At 45.4% G+C, this 19,056-nt stretch overlaps 3 protein-coding genes across 6 annotated transcripts in view; 1 reads left to right on the plus strand and 2 right to left on the minus strand.

Moving 5' to 3' along the window:
- Positions 1-3,710, plus strand: part of TRPM5 (transient receptor potential cation channel subfamily M member 5) — a 38,271-nt gene extending 34,561 nt beyond the window's left edge. Inside the window, exon 24 of the mRNA XM_058847412.1 lies at positions 655-3,710. Coding sequence (XP_058703395.1) covers positions 655-755 — 101 coding nt within the window. The 3' untranslated portion in view covers positions 756-3,710. The remainder of the gene's footprint in view (positions 1-654) is intronic.
- On the minus strand, positions 3,620-7,521 carry TSSC4 (tumor suppressing subtransferable candidate 4). 4 transcript variants are annotated; one of them, XM_058864001.1, is made up of 4 exons: positions 7,402-7,521; positions 6,829-6,956; positions 5,938-6,010; positions 3,620-4,870 (listed from the first exon to the last, which is right to left on the minus strand). In XM_058864001.1, the coding sequence occupies exon 4, from the start codon at positions 4,780-4,782 to the stop codon at positions 3,742-3,744; it is 1,041 nt and encodes a 346-aa protein (XP_058719984.1). In that variant the 5' UTR covers positions 4,783-4,870; positions 5,938-6,010; positions 6,829-6,956; positions 7,402-7,521; the 3' UTR covers positions 3,620-3,741. The 4 variants fall into 4 exon arrangements, with proteins under 4 accessions (XP_058719984.1, XP_058719976.1, XP_058719971.1 ...); XM_058863993.1 differs by having other exon boundaries at positions 7,340-7,460; XM_058863988.1 differs by lacking the exon at positions 5,938-6,010 and having other exon boundaries at positions 7,340-7,460.
- Positions 7,522-13,809: 6,288 nt separating this feature from the next.
- CD81 (CD81 molecule) overlaps positions 13,810-19,056 on the minus strand; it is a 33,045-nt gene continuing 27,798 nt past the window's right edge. The window contains exons 5-8 of the mRNA XM_058835046.1: positions 18,849-18,956; positions 18,333-18,428; positions 17,910-17,999; positions 13,810-17,232 (exon numbers count right to left, since the gene is read on the minus strand). Coding sequence (XP_058691029.1) covers positions 17,170-17,232; positions 17,910-17,999; positions 18,333-18,428; positions 18,849-18,956 — 357 coding nt within the window. The 3' untranslated portion in view covers positions 13,810-17,169. The remainder of the gene's footprint in view (positions 17,233-17,909; positions 18,000-18,332; positions 18,429-18,848; positions 18,957-19,056) is intronic.

Consider the following 19,056-nt stretch of genomic DNA (forward strand, 5'->3'; position numbering starts at 1 on the left):
AAAATAAAAACTGAGCAAGTCTCTCTTTTTTTTTTTTTTAAATTAACAGAATTCATTTGCTTTTAGAACTGCACCTATTTCTGTCAGTTAAGAATTTTGTCCTGTGTCCCAGGACTCCACCGTATGGCGTTTAAATCATTAGACAGGAGCAAACTATTTCTCACTCACTGCAGAATAGCCAACACAAGAAAGACTTTGGATATCCTTCTTAATCTACCTATTGCTATCTATTACACAAAATAACTTCCAAAACTCATAAACTGAACGTATACTACATGGAAAAAAGAAGTAGCTGGAAAACTCAAAGTCATGACAAGACCTCAAGTCACTCAGATTTGAGCTAACCTCAAGCTTTACTTAATTCTGTCAGAAGTTTATAGAATATTTATGTGAGTTGCTTCATGGTCAGTATTCCAATAGAAAAACTCCATCTCGTAGAAGGCTTCCCAGACATGTTAATACTGTAACTGCACAAAAATCAGAAATTTAAATAGCTGAAAAATAAGCCTGTGTTTATTATTTACTGAGCAAATGCAAAGTAATACAATCTACAGTCTTTTTTTTCAGCATTTTAAAGTTTCTTAAATAATTACTACTTTGTGCCCCTTGTCCTAAGGCTTTTAAGTGAGCATGTGACTCTTCCAATCCTATTAGGTGCGAAGAGAGCCAACACAGAAGCATCATTGCTGCAAAGAAGTGAAAGAGAAGAGCGTGCAGATCAGTTTGAGACTGACATCCAATACATTGATAATTAATTTTTATTCTATTTCTTCACATTAAACCTTTTGTCCTACTGAACTACTGTAGAAGTAAAATCCTAATCTCTTTAAGGCCTAAGGGCAAACTCTCTATGCTAAGCACAATGAATGCTTGACATTACTGAGGATTTCTTGGTCTTTCTCCTTCAATTTCTTGGGTTTTCTTTCCTGCTCTCCCATAGCACTTGGTCCTTTCTCCAAAGCCATTCCATAAACAGCACTAAAGCCTTCTCCTCCAGGGTGACTACCACCTTATTTTCTAAATACCATTTGTTCTCCAGATACCACACCCTCAATCCACCATCATCACTGCCAGATTCCACACTTCTCTGTTCAAGGGAGTCTCCCTTTGGAAGGGCAATCATTTACGCACTTATAAACATGTTCCTTCCTTGGCCAAGAAATCAAGCTTGGACTCCTAAGCTGCTTAGAAAAGGAAAACACAAAATAGTTTCCAAGGAAAGGGCTTGAATGCTGAGACATTACAGTCCATGCAGTTCCTGGAGTTCCTACAACTCTCAAACAATTGCACTTACCAGCTCCTCTTCCCAGGCTGGCTCCAGTGAGGTATTCCTTTGCTGGTACTCCTTCTTAAGGGCTCCTCTCTCAGCCTCAGAGACTGGAATTGCCTGGTTTTGTTGTTCCCATGCCCCATCACAGCTGCTGCCAGTTTCCTGCTGGAAAGGAGCCCTTGCCTCCATGTATAACACCACATGGAGTGCCTCCTCTACATCTAAGCATCTGATTTCATTTTACTTTTCTTTCTCAAGGGTTGGGGGAAAAAAGAAATCACTTAAGACTTTAAAACAAAAATGTGTACCAAGAATTATCCTGCTCTCTAGGAATTTGGGCTGTTTGTGGCTTTTTCCATTACTTAAAACTGGCTTGTACATTTTTAGCATAAAAAAGCTCACTGGCTTTATTAGAATTTTGCAAGATATACCAATAAAATATCAATACCATCCTCTAAGGGGAAATTTCTTTAGAATAATATAAACAGCATCAGAAGGGGGAAGTATTGGGCTGTGTCTGACTCTGATAAGCTTCAACTTTATTTCCTCACCCATATAATATTGTCTCTATGCAATGTAATTGTAAATTGCACAAAAGCACAAAAGCTTTCTGTTACCAGAGGTGGAAAAAAAAATAAATCTCAGCTCTGACAAAAATGAGCCTTTTATTAACAGATACTAATCTTGTTATGATGGCCTCATGAAACAGGCATTTGTCCAGTTTATTCAGCTGTGCCCCAGGCCTATGACTCCCTTTAGCAGCAACGGAATTTTGACAGTCCTACCTGTTCCTCACCCAGGGCAAGGAGAACTCATAAACCCAGCAAGTTTGTACTACTGAGCTGCATTTTTTGTTAAGAAGTAATAGATATCTCATGACCAGCATTCCCTGCTCTTGGCAGCAGCTTCTACTTTGAAATTACTACTATTTTCATCATGATCAGCATACCAATTATCCACTGGAATCCAAAAATCTATCCATTTGGACTTGTGTGTGTCCACTCCCATGCACCGGAACAACCAATGTATTTAACGACCCACTAAGTTATGTGCATCCAACTGCACACTCATGAGAAAATACATTCTGCTCTGAAAACTAAAAGGTGAGTTTACAAAAATGGATCATAACTGCTTCTTTTACACTGTTTTCTGCTTCTTCTGCCAAATGATGCATCAGTTCAAACACAAAGAAAAGTGATTTGGGCCTCCCAGTTAATTATTTTTAAGATGGACTCCCCCTAGAGGAAGTCACCCCCTCAAACACTCTTTAGAGTTTGAGCAAGCACAATCTACCAAGAAATATCACAAACTCTTAAGAATGAATCTTTCACTACACAGTTATAAATACTACCCTTTGGGATTGGTTCATTTAGAATACTGACAAAAAAAATGTCAGTTCAAAACTGACCTGAACTAATCTGAGTTTCAAATCATGTAACCTTTCAAAGAATTTAATCTTTCAGCCTTATTTATTAAATTTACTAGCACTGTGGAAAAATCCCACTATATTTAACATTCCTTACAATGTGATTCATTGTATGAAATGACTCATCCTATGAGGGGATTATACATTGTAAAATGATTGAAAATGTTAAAAAATGAGGTTTAGAATCTGTAAGACTTGAGGGAGAAGTTAACAAGATGGTGAAGTTAGAGTAACACTTTAAAAGGTTTTCAAGACAGTTTTGAAATCAAATAAAATGTTTGGTAGAACTTCTACAGCTGCATTACTCAGCGTGGTTCAGAGGTGAAATCAAGTTACAACGAAAAGTTTATTGTATCACATAGAACAAAAAAAGTCTCCAGTACTGGTATAAATATTTCCACAAATACCCCAATCCACATACAGAATCAATATGGAAGCAGCACCTCCTGCAAAGCACATACAAATGTGCAGATAATTATGTCATGTAACAGGGCATTGTTGTACTTTCACCCTCAATGGCAATGAGAGAAGGATGTTTTTAAACAAAAAAATTAAAGGGTTTTCCTTCCTGGGATGGGGCAAGGAGAAATCACATCCAGTGGAAGACTAGGTTTTATTTTCATTGTTTAAAAATCTCTACATAATGAGCTCATCACCTTTTCTCCAGGATTCCACAGGATTCCAGAACAATATATATATAACTGGGAGTTACTAGGAAGCCCTGCAGCCTTTTAGCTAACACTTCTGTTTCTTTGGATACCTCAGCTCCAGAGCAAGACCCAGGGAGCTTTTCAAGCAAACAAAGCACACTTTATTCTGTCCTGCCAGGATGCAATTATCCTGTGCCCATGGACTTCTCATAAACAAAAAGGCTGGAATTTATTTTAGGTAGCTTAATTTCTAACAATATAAAATATTCTTTGTGGCTATGATGCAAGCTGTTGGACAAAAAGCTATCACATGGCTTTCAGGCTAGGAAAAAAAAAAAAAAAGGAAAAAAAAAGAACAAGACAAGTCCTGGGATGTCTCCAATGTGCTTCAACCTTCAGGACTCTTCCTCCTCCCCTTCATCATCTACTTTATGTCTGAAGTTTTTCCTGCTCTTCTTCTTACTGCAGTGGAATCCAACTGGTCCCAGTGATGGCTCTTCACCTGTATCACCAAGCCTTGCATCAGGTTTGTATTCTGTGTTCTGGTCCCCTTCCATCACACACTCTTCCTCCTCTGCTGCTTTTCCACTGTCACTGTCTAAGTGTCCCAGCTCAACCTTATCTTCTTCCTTCAAGTCATCAGTCTTCCTAAGAGATTTTCCTTTTAGATCTGTCTTCATCTGTTTCTTATCATCCTCTCCTGTCAATCTTTTCTTTTCCAGTCCATCAACACCTCTTTTAATTGGTTTGGTGAAGACAATCCTCCCAGCTCCACAGCTGGAAGGGTCCTGGTTGAAGGATGGGGCATAACTATCTTGGGAAGCCGAGCTCTGTTGCTCCCCTCTTTTCTTCAAACCACCTAGAAATTCCATGGCCACTGCCCTGTTAGTCTTGTCACTGGACTCTGAAACTCCTTCTAGGCTGTATTTGGTCCAGCGCTCTGGGTGTGCCACATAGTCAGGCACTGCAGGAGAGGTTTTGGGAGCCTGCACTGGTCTGGCTTGCCTCCCCATGTTTTCTGGGACCAGGGTACCTGAAATTGTGTTCGGAGGCAATGGACGCTTAAACCTCCCATCAACAACATTATCATCGGGCATTGAGGGCACAGACAGCTTGGCTGCCTCTTCCAGGCAATCAAAAATGTTCTGGCTACGCAGGGAGAATGTAGAACTCATGCCCTTCAGATGGAATGGCTGGACAGGAGATCTGTGACCGCTGTTTGAAGAGTCAGGTGTGTCTCCTAATCTGAAATCCCCTTCATCTACAGATGGCTCCTCTGGAGATATTGTATCAACTTCTGCTTCACCTGCCAGACCCAAGTCATCAGAGTCAGAATCGCTGAGTGACACCGTGTCTGAGGGCAGAGCTCCTTCGTAGTCTCTGGCACCGTCAGCCACTATCCCCAGAAAGGGTTCACCTGCTTCCTGGTCTCCCATCTTCGAGCTGTCACTCCACTATAGTCTTTGATGTAGACCCAGGAACAGCTCTAAATACAGTTTTCCAAATGCCCAGCGAGTTTAGTGCCTAAAATATAAAGGAGCATAAAAACTTAACTGTGAAATGAGAACCAAGGATGAGACCATCACTCTGTGTTGTGCAAAGTAATTATAACTGCAATATAACAGTTAGCTTTGCTTTAGGGATTCCCAAGCAATTTTGCTTCAAATGAAAACATTATTTAAGGAATGAATGCATATTAAAATTAAAGATTTACACAAGACTGAATATAAGAATATGAAGTAATTGAAAGTAATGCTACCAAATTTCATTAGAGGTTGCTGGGATATATCAGGTCTAATTACTAAAAGATGAACATAAAGCTCTTGAGTTAATCTGAATCCCCCCCAAAGCTGTTTTATACATCTTCCAAGAGACAGCAATGACCTCTGCATATTATACCCCGTGTTTATTCACACTGTAAAAATGCACAGGAACACATCCAATTTCTCACTCTTTGATTTGGCCAGTACAATAATTACTGCATTAGCACTGTACCTGCTGTTCTAATAGCCATCATGTGCTGCCTATTACAAAGGACGCTACGACTGATCCCCATCAGTGACAGAAAACCCACAAAAATATCAGTGCCACTGTTTCAAGTCTGCTTTAATGTGGCATAAAGTACAAGCTCCACTGCTTCCTCTGGCTTTAAGCTCTCAAGTCATTAATGGATTCCAGGAATTGGAAAACAAGCCAGCTCAAGAAATCAATCCCATTGGATTAAGAAAACTAATCACACATGCCATGCTTATGCATGGAAACAAGGAGAGGTGGCAACCACAGACCTGCAAGAGCTGGCCCTTCAGTGAGTAAATGACAGTGTGATTTGAAGCATGACTTTCAGAAGCAGCTGGAATACCTGACAGTGCCATGTGCTCAAAGGGAACCTCGCTGGATTCAGGTGGTCAGTGATCAAGCTACCACTTGCTGGGTAACTGGAAACAGAGCTGGCGTACGCACACATTTTGGTTCAGCTCTCGTGAATTATGGAAACAGTTCCAACATATTATTAGGATAAGCTTGACTACCTAATTATAGGCTCTTCTGAAACGATGCAGCAAACAGACATGGAAAGTCTGTTAGTCACTCACTTTCTCTTGAGACTGAGTCAGCTTCCCCTCCTGAGGGTCAGTTAAAGCCACCAAAGATCTCAGCACTTCCACCCTAGAAAACAAACATTTCCATCATGATACTGGAAATGTAGTTTTAAAAATAATTCTGTCCCCCTCAATCATCCAAAGCTGTAGAACTGGGTTCTAAATCTGACACAAACTCATTGTGGTATAAAGGTCTGCAGATACTGAATTTTTGGCAGAGGAACAGCAGACAGCCTAACAAGGCAGGCACCACTATATTTACCCAGTCTCCACATTCATACTGCCAACTTTATCCTGTAGAACAGAAGAGAGGTTTTAAAAAAATTCAAGCTCTAACTTGCACGTGCAGAAAGCCAGTACTAAATAAACAGTATTAAATGCAGCTAAGAAGATACAATAATAGTTATGCATTGCAAACATTAAGTGCTGCTAAGTATTAAGACCACGGGTAACAGACTTCTGTTTCCAAAGAAAGGTCATGTTCAAAGATTTTCATGAAGCATAAAACACAGAGAACCTTCTGAGGAGTGCTGTGTTCCATGTCAAGTCTGGCTGCCTTTGACAGAAAGGATCTGACGGCTGCTTTTGAAAATACTGCCCTCCATGTAATCCCTAGTGGGAAATAATCTTCTTTAAATTATACAGTCTTCTGCTTAGTTTTGGAACACATGAAACGTTAACGACTACAACTTAGGAAAGGCCTTGAAGTGCATAATTAAATAAAATAGCTGTTCTCAGACAGCAATAGAAGTGCTCATCATGGGCATCTCTTGTCTGAGAGCACTTACACAGAGAAGAGAAATTCTGCTCCTAAGGAGATGTTTTAGCATTAACAAAATTAGTGGCCAAATATGCTGGCCTTTACAGCACACCAGACTCACTCACAGGTTTGTTATGGTGATGTGATCCCAGCACGACTCGGAAAGAATGACGTCTCTCCGGGTGGGAAGGTTCCCAGTGGGCTCCTCCATCCTGGTGCTGCTCAAACACACTGTGCGTCTTCCTGCTGCCTCCTGCGAGGAGGACGAGACCTCAGTCACCTCAAACCACGGCCACGGGCCTGCTCTCACGGTGCAGAGCACCGCACCAAAGCCCACGCAGTCCCTCGGGATAGGGATCCACAGGCCCCCGCGCCAAGGAACAGGGAAGAGGATCAGGGAAAGAACATCGGCCGCTGGACACTCGCCCCGCGGGGGGAAAGGCCACGGCGCAATCCCAGCTGTGCTGCCCGTCGGCTCCGGCCCCAGCGCCCTTCGCGGCCCAGCTGGACACGAACCGCCCGCACCACACGCGGCCCTCGCTGGCCCTGCACCCCGGGCACCGCCACCCGCCCGGGCACACAGCGCGAGCCGCCGGGGAGAGGATGGGGAGAAAACTGAATGGAGAGCCCCCGTACCCCGACACCGCACAGCCCCAACACCTGCCGCAGCAGCCGCCCGCCTTGCCCGCGCTTCCCACCTCTGCCCAGCGGCGCGCCGGGACACCGAGTCCCTGCCGGGCTCCACAGAGCGGCCACGGCTGCGGCAGAACCACAACTCCCGGCGGGGAGAGCGGCGCGGAAAGGGCCGGCGCCTCCCGCCCCCTCCCCGCTCCGCCTCTCTGGGGGCTCCTGGGAGTTGTAGGCGGCCGCCTTCCCTCGGCGGGGGACATTTTGCGAGCTGGGGAGCGGGGCTGAGCGGCGGGACTACAGCTCCCAGGGTGCACCGCAGCGCCGACATTTCGCGGCCTGTGCGGGGCCGTGCCCACTGCCAGGCCGGGTGCGGGGCTCGGAGCTCGGGGCTCGGTGCCGGGCCGGGTGCGGGGCTCGGGGCTCGGTGCCGGGCCGTGCACCCCGGAGAGCCGCGGTGCCGGGCCGGCGCTGTCCGGCGCCGTGAGGGGCAGGCACGGCACCGCCGCCGCCCTCCGCAGTCGCAGTCTGAAAAAACCCGTGTCACGCATTTTGTTCTCATCGAAAAGCAGGGATTGGCCACCGCGAACACATCCGAAGTTTTTTGGTTTGTTTTGGTTTGGTTTTTTTTCCCCTCTTACGTGTTTATTTTAAAACTAGCAAACCCAAACCCCAAGTCACTTGAGTAATAAAACCACTATCCATCCAAATTTAAAAAAAAAAAAAAAAGTTTCCATTTTCTATCCCAGATGAACATTTTTTGCGCGTGTGTCAAGAAGTGGAGCTCTGTCTGAAAATGTTTCATTGGCACTGGCCAAAGAGGCTCGATTTTTGTTTTTCCCCTTATTTCAGCAAAAAGTTCAACTTTTCAGTGCAAATACATTTCCCAAGAGGCTTCAGTATTCAGCTTGTTTTCCCAATGTTTAGGAAAAAGGGTTTGCTGTGCTGAGTGGTTTTGTCAGACAATATTGTGGCTGCAGAGGATTCACTGGCTCCCTCCAAGCTGGGCCTCACCGTGACTCATCCGAAATATAAACTGCAGCCACTTCATATGCATCCTCAGGTTTTAAATACATACTTTTGCCTGCTGGAGTGTTGCTAATTACAGTAATTTATGGCACAAGGTCTGTGTCTGGAATACACTTGGCAGCAGCGATGACGTTATTGCAAAATGTCTTCTGTCTAGCTGGAGTCGTGCTGTAGTTTTAGAACAGCTCTAGAGGTGCTTCCCCATTTGGTGATCCTGTTTTTTCTTATGTATCTGCATATGGTAGTCCGGTCACAAGCATTCAAATGAGTATCCAGATGGAGGGAGGAAAGGAAAACATGAATCCTGTAGTAGGTGAGCAGGAATGGAAAGGAGGAGAGCAGTAAATGGGCAAACGAAAGGAAGACTAAACCTGGGTAAAGGCTGCCAGTGCTGTGTAACACTGTCTAGGCTGTTGGGGAGACAGCAGTAGAGTCTTGGAGCATAATAAGGAGCAGGCAGGAAAAAGGATGTGGAGACAGTGGTGGTATGTCCCATTTCTGTAAGAGTGGAGACAGGCAGGGTACAACAGACTGGTGCAGGCAATGGCACTGTCTTCTTTTGAACCTTGGTTCTTTGTTAGATCAGGGGTTTAAAGGGGCAGGAGAGGGCAACACCACCTCCAGTGTCTCTGTCACCTGTGTGTGTGGGTTCCTTCAGGGACAAGCCCCATGTCTCCGTTTTCAGAAGCTACAAGTTCTCACTTTTTGCCTGGATGATATTGATGACTAGAGAACCTGAATGCACACTTTTTCTCCTTCCTTGTTTTTAATTCATGAAATTAGCTCAGCTGGTTAGATTATGGTGCTAATAAAACCCAAGGCTGTGGGTTTGATCACCATACAGGCCATTTACTTAAGAGTTGGACTTGATGATCCTTGTGGATCCCTTCCAACTCAGCTTGTTCTGTGGTATAATCTGTGATATTTAGTATCGCATGCAGTGGAGAACTGAGGTTGAGCTGCTCCTTCTCTGCTGGCTGAGGACAAGGCAGCTTGCAGCAGTGGAAATGCTGGTGTGTTGGGACTTTCACTATTGCTTGGCGACAGCTGAAATAAAAATAATGAGTCAGAATCTGAAGACCAACAGATGGTAAAGTGTTTTCCCCTTTCTGGCCTGAACTGAGGTGGCTTGAAGAGGGGGCTGGAAGGTGGAACTGAGCTGCAGCACAGGCCATCATCCAAATGAGCGGGCTGTATCCAGCATGCAGGCTCCGAAGGGCTGCTCATTTGCGAGGATGGCTCCATGTGTCTGCAGGAAGCCAGCGCGTCCCTGTGTGTGGGGGTGGCATGTGAAAATGCACAGCAGCCTCAACCCCATCACAGGCGCCTCATGCTCCTTTCCTGCGTATAAATCTGTCCTTTGGCCCCATCCAGTGACTGTTTCCACTGCTCCCTGTCAGGCTCCTGCTGCTGCTCCTGCCCTGGGAGCCTAGGGCAGGAACCACTGGTCCGTCTCCTCACAGCTATAGGAAAAAGCAGCAGGCCATTCCCCAGCAGCCACCCAGATCTTGCAAGCCAGATGGAGCAATAAGATGCATTTTTCAACATCTCCTGCATCTGGAAGGAGCGTGGAGGTTACTCAGATGTGGCCACATGCAGCTGATGCTGGAGCTCTTGAGGGGATGTGCGGTGGGAAAGGAAAAGCAGAGTCATAGCCACCGCAACCTTCTCTGCTGGGAGAAGGCAGACACACTAAGCCAGACTGGTACAGCCTGAAGGAAATAAATGAGTTGTCCTCTCCCATTTGCCAGAATGAAGTCCTACAAATGGCCTTGAAATTCCTTATGGGGTGGGTTTTCAGAATTCAGTGCTTTATACCACCTCTCTTCTACACTGAGCTTCACTTACCTGTTTTACTTTGTACTTTCATTTGGTCCTGCAAGCAGCTTAGATTTATTCCAATGCTGTTTACCCATGTTGGTGATATTTTCCCCTAAGGTAACTACATAAAATTAGTTCCTGTGGAGTGAGTTTTAATGGAGGCAAGCTATGAAGGTCTTTATCAACTCTATTCTTCACAATTACAATGTTATTGCCAGCCTATAGAGGACCTGCAGGGAGACACCACAACCCCTTTTTCTGTTAGAGACATTGCATGTGTGGGCGGGAACTGAAGCCCTTTATGAGCAAAATTAATACTCTCTGCAATTATTCCAATTTTTAAAAAGAAACAAAAACAGTTGGGGGTGTCTGTTCATTTTGATTTAACCACAGAATATCTGCACTAAGAAAACTCTTCTCCCAATCTTGCTGCTTTTTCCTTTCTCCTATCCCTGCCCCAAAGTGCCTGATACTAAAAAAAATGTGTAATGAAAGGCTGAAAAAGGTCACCGGAACCAGCTGAGGGGCCTTGAAATTAACATTAACAAAAAACCCCACAGAACCCTAAAACTCCCCAGACCTCTTGTTCCAACAAGACCTGTGGGAGCTCCATCAACCAACACTGAGCCTGGCATTAACAGCGTGAATCCCTGCTGGGGGAAATCTCAGCAGCCTGCTTGCAGCCAGCAGGCAGGGTGTTGTGTGCATGCCATCTCTCCTGGCCCAACACCAACACCTCTCAGTACTCAGCAAAGCTGTGTTCTGGCATGAGGGAATGCCCTTGCAAAGCAGGGCCAAGAAATACTTTTTTTCCAAAAAAGAAAAAAGTAAAAGGTGTGATTAAACTGTAATTAGAAGTGTTACTTGCAATCATTGGCACATGAGCTGGGTCATCTAAATCCACCGAGAAACACCAGGCAGTCCGCAGTAGTTGCCCTCTAATGTGTCTGCAAGTGTGAAAACAACGTGGGTTTCAGTTTGCAGCAGTTTTAGCACCTGGGAGGTGTTTTCTGTTTGCGTCAGGTCCCTGAGCACTGAAGTGAAAGCATCAGGCCGCCAGAGGTCAGCTGAAGGGGTCGCAGAGAACAGCACTTGTGCGTCCCATCGCTTAGGTTATGCCCTGTGCAAGGCAGTGTGATGCTCCCCAGGATGCAGCTGAGGAGTGGTCAGGAAAAATATGCAGCCTCTATCTAGTTCAGGTGCACAGCGTGGTACTTAGGTGACTTGGGGTTCCTAGCCTATGTCTACCACTTAACCAAGAACTGGTCAGATAGGTCATTGTTTCCTCTCCCTTTCAGTACCACTGGTGGCAGATGTTTCCTCCCTCGGGGCTGTAATTCCGCTGTTGCCGACTCCCTGGTGCACCACCAGCCCTACCACAGCCCCGACAGCGAACGAGATTGTTGAAACAGTCACCTTTTTTCCTCCCCTAACTGGAAGGGCGGTGCTGTCATGCCCAGCAAAGGAAACAGTGGTTCAGAGCAGGGATGTGAGCACAGCCACGAACGCATCCTTCATCCCTGAGCCCGGCAAGGGCAGCTGGCAGGCAGAGGAGGGTGCTTGCCTCTGCAGAAACCTCCACCATAAACAGCTCTGGCATGGGAGAGCTGGCTGGCTTTATTCCCTCCTATGAGACTATTGCAACTCTTGGTTGCAGTTTTGACAACCTCTGATTAGGGAATGGCAAAAGCAATTTATTCAAGTTAATCACAGCTGTCTTAGAACGAGACAATTAGGCTCATTGCTGCTTAGAAAACAAACAGCCCAGAAGAAGCTTATGAAACAGAGTCCACCAAAGCAAAAAAAATACCTCCAAAACTTCTTGTTAGAAACACTCTAGGAGATTTTAAAAAGAAAAAAAAAAACAGTTTGGGAGGGAGGAGGAAAAGAATTTCCACTGGAAAAAAATCCTGGTGTGGTCTAGTTTAGAAAAATTCATGCTTGTATTTTTAATTCCTGAAAAATCTTTTTTCACAAGGAAAAAAAAAAAAAAAAAAAAAAGATTCCACGGTCACATTCCTAGGCAGTGGAATTCCACAGCAAGGTCTCCAGTGACTTTCCATGTCCTTCAGACCTCTGGAGAAAAACGTTGAAGAGAAGTGTAAGCCAGGGTTGTCTGTGCAATATGAGCACAAACAAGGTGCAAGCACTCCATCCTCCCTTCCCCTCACAGTCGGTTATCCACGTGGCCTCACATGCTCTGACATGGCAGGACTGCTGTTTTCCAAGGATAACCCATATCTCCACACAACCTTAAAGGGGCCTGTTTTACCCAATCCTCTCCCAGTATCATATTCAGCTCATCTGTTTCAAGCAGATCAATGCTCATACTCAGACCTGAAGTGCAAAACAAAGGGGACCACATTTAGCAGGGGGAGGTTTAAGATCCCAGCTATAATCCCAGGCTGAGGTCCCAAGGCACACACCCTGGATGCCAAATACATGCTGTGCTTTGCCAGTTAGTCTCTACTATTGTTTTTCCCCCTTGAACACCAGCTTGGGTCTGACAGTGACTCACATCAGCTTAATCCTAGCTCCAGAGGCTAGAATGATTTTATCCCCATCTGGAGCAACAATGCAGTGTCACAATCCAAACATTTCATCTTTGCATGAAGCAAAGAGCATCACATTCATGGGAAACCACCTAGAGGGTCAGCTGAGGACGGTTTTCCCTGCTGCCCAAATTTTGCCTGAATACAAGAATGAGACAAGCCTGCTCCCTTGGAAGACGTGGCAGAAATCAGTATGTGATGGAAGGAAACAAGATCTGACAACACATCATTAAAAATCCACTAACAAGGGGGAATTGCTTTGTTTCATTTTTTGTTTATTGTTTTTAAATATCTTTTTTTTTTTTTCCAGAAGTCATTATGTCCGACTCCATTAACATTCAGGTAAACAAGTGAAAGAACAACAGATGGGCATGATCTCGCAGCACGGCACAGCCGCTGGGAGCGGGGCTTGCCTTTCTCTGCAGCAGCTCAACGTTGTGTTCCCTCCTTGCTCTCCCTCCCGCACCCCCCTCCCTCTCTGTGCCAGCACGGGCAATGGCTGGCAGCCGCCGCAGGACGTTCAAACACAGCACAAAGTCCAAAACAGGACAGAGGCAGGCAGGCAACGGAGGGGTCACAGCCCCTGGCCTCCCACCTCACTCTCAGCCAGGCTTTCTCCCCGATGCTGCCAAGGGGCAGGTGGGAGCAGCAACGGTGGCATTACCAGACCATCCACAGAAAGCAGAGCAGCCCAGTCCCTGTCCAGATGGCAGCACAGGGCACTTTGGCTCATTTTTGGAGGAGCTCACTTTAGGAGGAGTCCCTCAAGTGTGCACAGGACTGCCACCATGCATCCCCTCCCTCTGCCGAATTTCAGCACACTTTTTTTGCAATCCACATTAGCTCCCCTACAGCTGTGCCCCCCTTCCCTTGAAGGGGGGGGCACAACTGCAGGAGCCAGCACTTCTGGCAAGCAACCCTTCTGCCTTCCCTCAGCACCAGTCTGGATGCATACTCAGCCTGTCTGCAGGCCCCCCTCCCAGAGGCTGTAAAAACCCATGCTGTTGAAGCCTGGTTCACAAAGCATCCTGGTGTTAAGGTTAACTGGTTGTAAAATTGCAGCAGTTCATCACACTATGCACACTATGAGAAATGTTTATTAAATTGATTTTTGTTTCATTTCTTTAAAAAAAAAAAGGCAGAAAGAAGTTAAACACACTGCTTTGTGGCATGCTCCACAGTATGAAAAAATCCCAAGCATTCAGTTAAGCTGTAAGCGGCTCTGTTTGACCTTTCGATGCGGTCTTTGAACTCAGACCTGGACAGCAGACACTCCTCATTCCCACCTCAGCTCACAACCATTTTCTCAGCTGCCACTAGCTCCAGGAGGGATGCTTCCATGGAGAGGGAGGGGTTTGTTTGTATTTACAGCCTGCAATTCCATCCTTTTCTTCCCTGGGGCATGGAGAGGAGCAGCACAGAGTGCCATGTTGCATGCACAGAGACACAGGTATGCAGGAGAGGTGCTGGGGCAGAGCAGGGGTCCTGCCTAGTGGGTTTTCCCCCTTCACCTCAGCCAGCTTTGGGACTGACCAGCTGGCAGAAGAACTCTGGCTTTTGGATCCTGAGGGCTTGCAATGGGGAGAGTCCCCTCAGCCCTTCACAGTTCCCATTCTAGTTTGTGTTAACTCAGGTCCAGCTTCACAGGAGACCCAAGTGGGTAGTTTTTTTCAGAGAGGGTTTCTCAACTACTTCCTTGTTCTTAAGCATGATGGTTCCTCTCTGTCCCTGTTCTCCCAGGGTTGACTCCTTCAGCTGAGGATCATTCCATCAAGTGTGGGGACTCGGCTGATAACTAAAGAAAGCATTGTCCCCTCTGCAAACATTTTTCTGTCCCTGCTCTCACGACCCTTCCCTAGCTGTTCCCTGCCTTGAGCACCTTTCCTGCAGCAGCCACAGAAACAGGAGATGGCCCAGGAAGCTGCCTCTGGAACTCTCCACAATGGCAAGCCACCTCTGAAATGAGCCACAGGGTGAATTGCAACCCCTGTGGGACACTGTCTGAGCAAACTTCCTGCTCTTCCTCCTCTCACAGCTCTCAGATTCCCTCTCCAAGTACCATTTTCTCTCAGTTTCTCCTGCGTGGGACAACTCAAACCCTTAAAGTACAGTGTCTGAGGACACACCTGACCTGCATCGAGACCCAGTCTGTCTTCAAACAGAGCTCCAGCTATGGACACAGCATCAACTGAATACTGAACAATATCAAAAATACGGTATAAGGAAAAGAAAACAGAATTGAAATGCTTAATGGCATATTTATACACATTTACCAACAGTCAACAAAAAAGGTGGCAAGTTACACATCCATTCTGTATGCTGACAATCCTGATGCACACAGATGTAAACACACATGCTTGGATGATGCATATACATATGGCCACATAACAGAGTAGATGACCTGAAGGAGCTACGCTGGGGAGCAGGGGAAGGGGTTACCTACTGCAAAACCTCATCTCATTCTCAATGTGCATAACATGGACATTCAGGGCAGTGTTGCTTTAAGGCTATTTCTAAGGCTGAATCTTTTCTTGTCCAACCCCTCAATATGAAGATCTGTTGAAGCACTTCCTCCTCTTTACCCAGCACAACTTGATATATATATATCTATATATATTTATCTATATACTTTTTAAAGGCCCTATATACTAAAAGGCAGGAAGAGGAAAGGGGGGGAGTAGAAGGGAAGAAAAACTTGTGAATGGATCAATTTGCCCCAGTGCAGGAATCTTCTGTCCTGTAGTGGCAACAGCTGTGGCAGCCACCTGCAGTGGACAAGGTACTAGTTTTAAATGATTGATGAACACAGGTCTCCCTCCCTATCAGATCTGAAGCTCTTGGTTGTGACAAAGTGGGAGAGTATAAGAAACAGAAATACTCCTGAAGTGGGGAAAATGATCACTAATTTAAACTCCTCCCCTTACCTGCTTCAAGGTGGCAAAAGAGCTGAGAGATACTATAATTTCCAGCTCAAGTGCCCATACGGCTAAGGAAAAGGCTTTGATTAAAAATATATATCTATAGAACTATACATATAGATCATCTTTTTAGTGACACTCTGATTTTATTACATAGCTCCTGGGTCACTCTCCCCCTCTATCTACATGGTGACAGAGTGGCATTTAAAATAAGCCACAGACATCAAAGTGATAACCAAAGTTACCAGATCACAAGAATGTGTTTCAACTGGTGCGATCTAACATGCTAAATTACCTTGATTTTATAAGCTGATCTGCTGTTAATATAACTGGAAGGTCTTAAAAATAGCCTTTTTTATTTCATAATCAGATTATGACAATTTCTCAGCAATATTACAGTGTGTGACAATATGCTATAATTAAGAATAACTTCACTGAACAAGAGAGTGATACAAAGATGAAATTTTAAGCATGTACACATATGGCTGGGAACACCCAAGCATCGTCCTGCAGTACATAAAAGCAGGATTTCTAAAGTCAAAGACTTTTTTTTTTACAATTTCTTCTTTTTCCAATATTATTTCTATGTGAGCATTAGCTTAACAGCGGAAACTTGGTATAGAACTAGATCCTCCTTGAAACATGTCTATAATGAAACGCTGAAGTACATTAAAAAAGTAATTTAATTTTCAGTTTGTTATATTTGAAAAACTGGGACTAAAATTCACCCCTAGACACTGATCTTTTAATGCAATGAATCAATGGAACTGAGACAATATATAAATTGCCCTAAGGAAAAAAAAATAAAATAAAATAAAAAAAATCACAAAACCAAAAAACATTTTTACATTAGAGAGTAAAAAAGTTCCAGCATGACTTCTGTTAAGGACTGACCTACCAATGGAAACAGGCTGGAGAGGAATAATGCCTGTGTTTCCCCTGGGATACATTGCACCGAGGTGATGGAGGCTGTATCCTTTCCCCTCCTCTCTCCTAGGCTTTGGACAGTCAGGCAAGTTTCCCTACAGACAGCTTGGAAACACCAGGGAGCTGGGGTGATGGTTGGAAAAGATGAGTACAAATTAACAAAAATACTAAATGCTGCTTCAAGATCCAATTAAAAAAGTTGGTAAAACCAAGGCAAAATTTTCTAAGACCAGGCTGCACCCTTCTCCTCCACACATCTTCCGCCAATGTTACTTCTGAGTTACTGGGGGTGGGGAAGGGGGAGGAAGGACTTGATCTCCTGCTACAGCAGCTTTCCCATCACACAAAACTGATGTGTAACTAACTCAGCCACAAAGATAAGGGAAAGTTTTATTTATTTCAAAAAAAAAAAAAAAAAAAAAAAGTACTTCAAAATAAAAATGATAAGTACTGTATGGTAATATTGGAAGCATTTATATACATAATTTTCTTTGTCTGTTGTTGAAATGTCTCCTGGTCACTCGGTGGCACTTGGGGTCCCCTCTAGCGCCGTCCGCCCTGCTCCCCCCTTCCCCTGCCCGGCTCTCACGGCTCAGTAGACGGAGCTGTTCCTTATGCCACAGCACAGCACCATGCTCAGGATCATCTCAAAGATCTGTTGAGAGACACAGGAGCACCAGTGAGGAAACAACCAGTATGATGCAGGAGCTCCCCCACTCCACATTAACACTCTCATGCCAGAGGTAAGGGTAGGGATGCTACGTCTTTGTTGCTGTTATCATATGTCGTTGGCCAATTTGAGATTAGGCACCGTCCTCCCATCTCTCACGGGCAGTAGTGGTGGTACCTGACAAGCTTTTTGTCTGCCAGCTACACAGCAAATGCCTCAAGGTTCCTCCAGCAGCTCAGCCTTTGCACAGATGCCATGTTACACCCCCACAGCACCCAGCCCTCACTAGGGAGCAAACCCAACATAGCAAAACAAGCAAATCCCTTCCCTGCTGGGGTACTGCAGACCCTAGCAACAAAACATGGCAGTCTGCAGAATGAGTGGCTTTGGAGGAGGTTTCAGTGGTGCTATGCTCTTTCAGCCAGGCTTGCAGGTGCTCCTGCTCTACTGAGCTTGCCAGGTGCCTCCCCACACATCCCGACTCCCCAGGGGGATGATGAAGCCCTTGGTCTCACCATGTTCCAGAGTTCTGTGGTGCATAGGGCTGGTGCTGCATACAGAGTTGCAGGGGAATCCAGAGAAGGACACATCCAGCCCAGCTGGAAGAGGACCAGGGTGCCCTGAGGTGGCTTTTCCCTGTCCCAACAGGCTATCACACTTACCATGATCACAGCAACCACGACGGCAGCGATACCAATCAGGTAGAGCTTCCCAGAGAAGAGCTCATCAATTTTTTTGTGGCAGTTTGTGTTCTGAGGCAGAGAAGCACACCAGTCAGACAGTCTGCCTCCCCCTCACCCACCCCCAGCACTGAGAAAGGCAGGTCAGCATCTCCCTGGTCCCACTGATGTTCCCAGATCCTGGCCCCAAGACTTCCAACCAGATTTCAGCCCTCTGCATCTGTCAGTCCCCTCAAGCAGGAACAGCAAAGGAAGAACCAAATGGGAACCTTTAACATCCTTCTACACCATCCTCAAATAAATGAAATCTCTATCCTTTATCTATTTCCCAATAAATCCCCAAATTTCCTTGGCAGCCAAGGTTTTCTGAAGCAGCAGTGCTGACTGAAGAGCAGCTGTGCCTACCTCAAAAAAGCTTTTCAGGGAGTCCTTTCGGCAGAGGTCATCCCTCCACACAGGAGTGAAAGTCGCTGTTACAATATCAGAACCACAGCAGTCCAGCTACATGGGGAGAGGAAAAAAAGAAACAATGGAAAGCCAACATTAGCAGACAGCCAACACTTATGCAAGGCTCTCCCCACCATTACATATTCTTGAAGCCACCCAAGATCAAGGAGGCATCTTGGAGGGGGAATATCACGATTAATTCCTCAGAGCTATGTTCTTCTTCCATCAAATTTTACTTAAATCAGGGGTGCTGAGGTACATGAAAGACAACTTAATCAGAGTTTTGTCCAGACTTCCCAGCACTTTGTGATGGAGAGAATACTGACGAGCACAACTCTGCTTCTTAACATGCAAGAACAGAAAACTTGATAGGCTCAGACCTGCACATAGCATCATCTGCTTTAGACTCTGCTTTTCCCATCCATTTTCCTGACCTCCATTACTAATTCTCCAGCACAACCACCACCATCTTACCGTTTCATGGAAGGTCTTCACTACAGCTTTGGCGTTGCTTGCATCTGATTCTCCCATGAGCGCTTGTTGAAGCGCTTGATCGTAGAACTGCTTCACATCTTTGGCTATCTAGGAAAGACACGGGAAAAACTCCCTTTCAGCCAGAAGAGGAGAAGGAGGAGGAGGAGGAAACCTATCCAGCAGATGTGCCTGAAGGACAGGTTCCCTC

This window comes from Poecile atricapillus, chromosome 1 (assembly GCF_030490865.1).
Source record: "Poecile atricapillus isolate bPoeAtr1 chromosome 1, bPoeAtr1.hap1, whole genome shotgun sequence".
In the NCBI taxonomy this organism is placed as follows: domain Eukaryota; kingdom Metazoa; phylum Chordata; class Aves; order Passeriformes; family Paridae; genus Poecile; species Poecile atricapillus.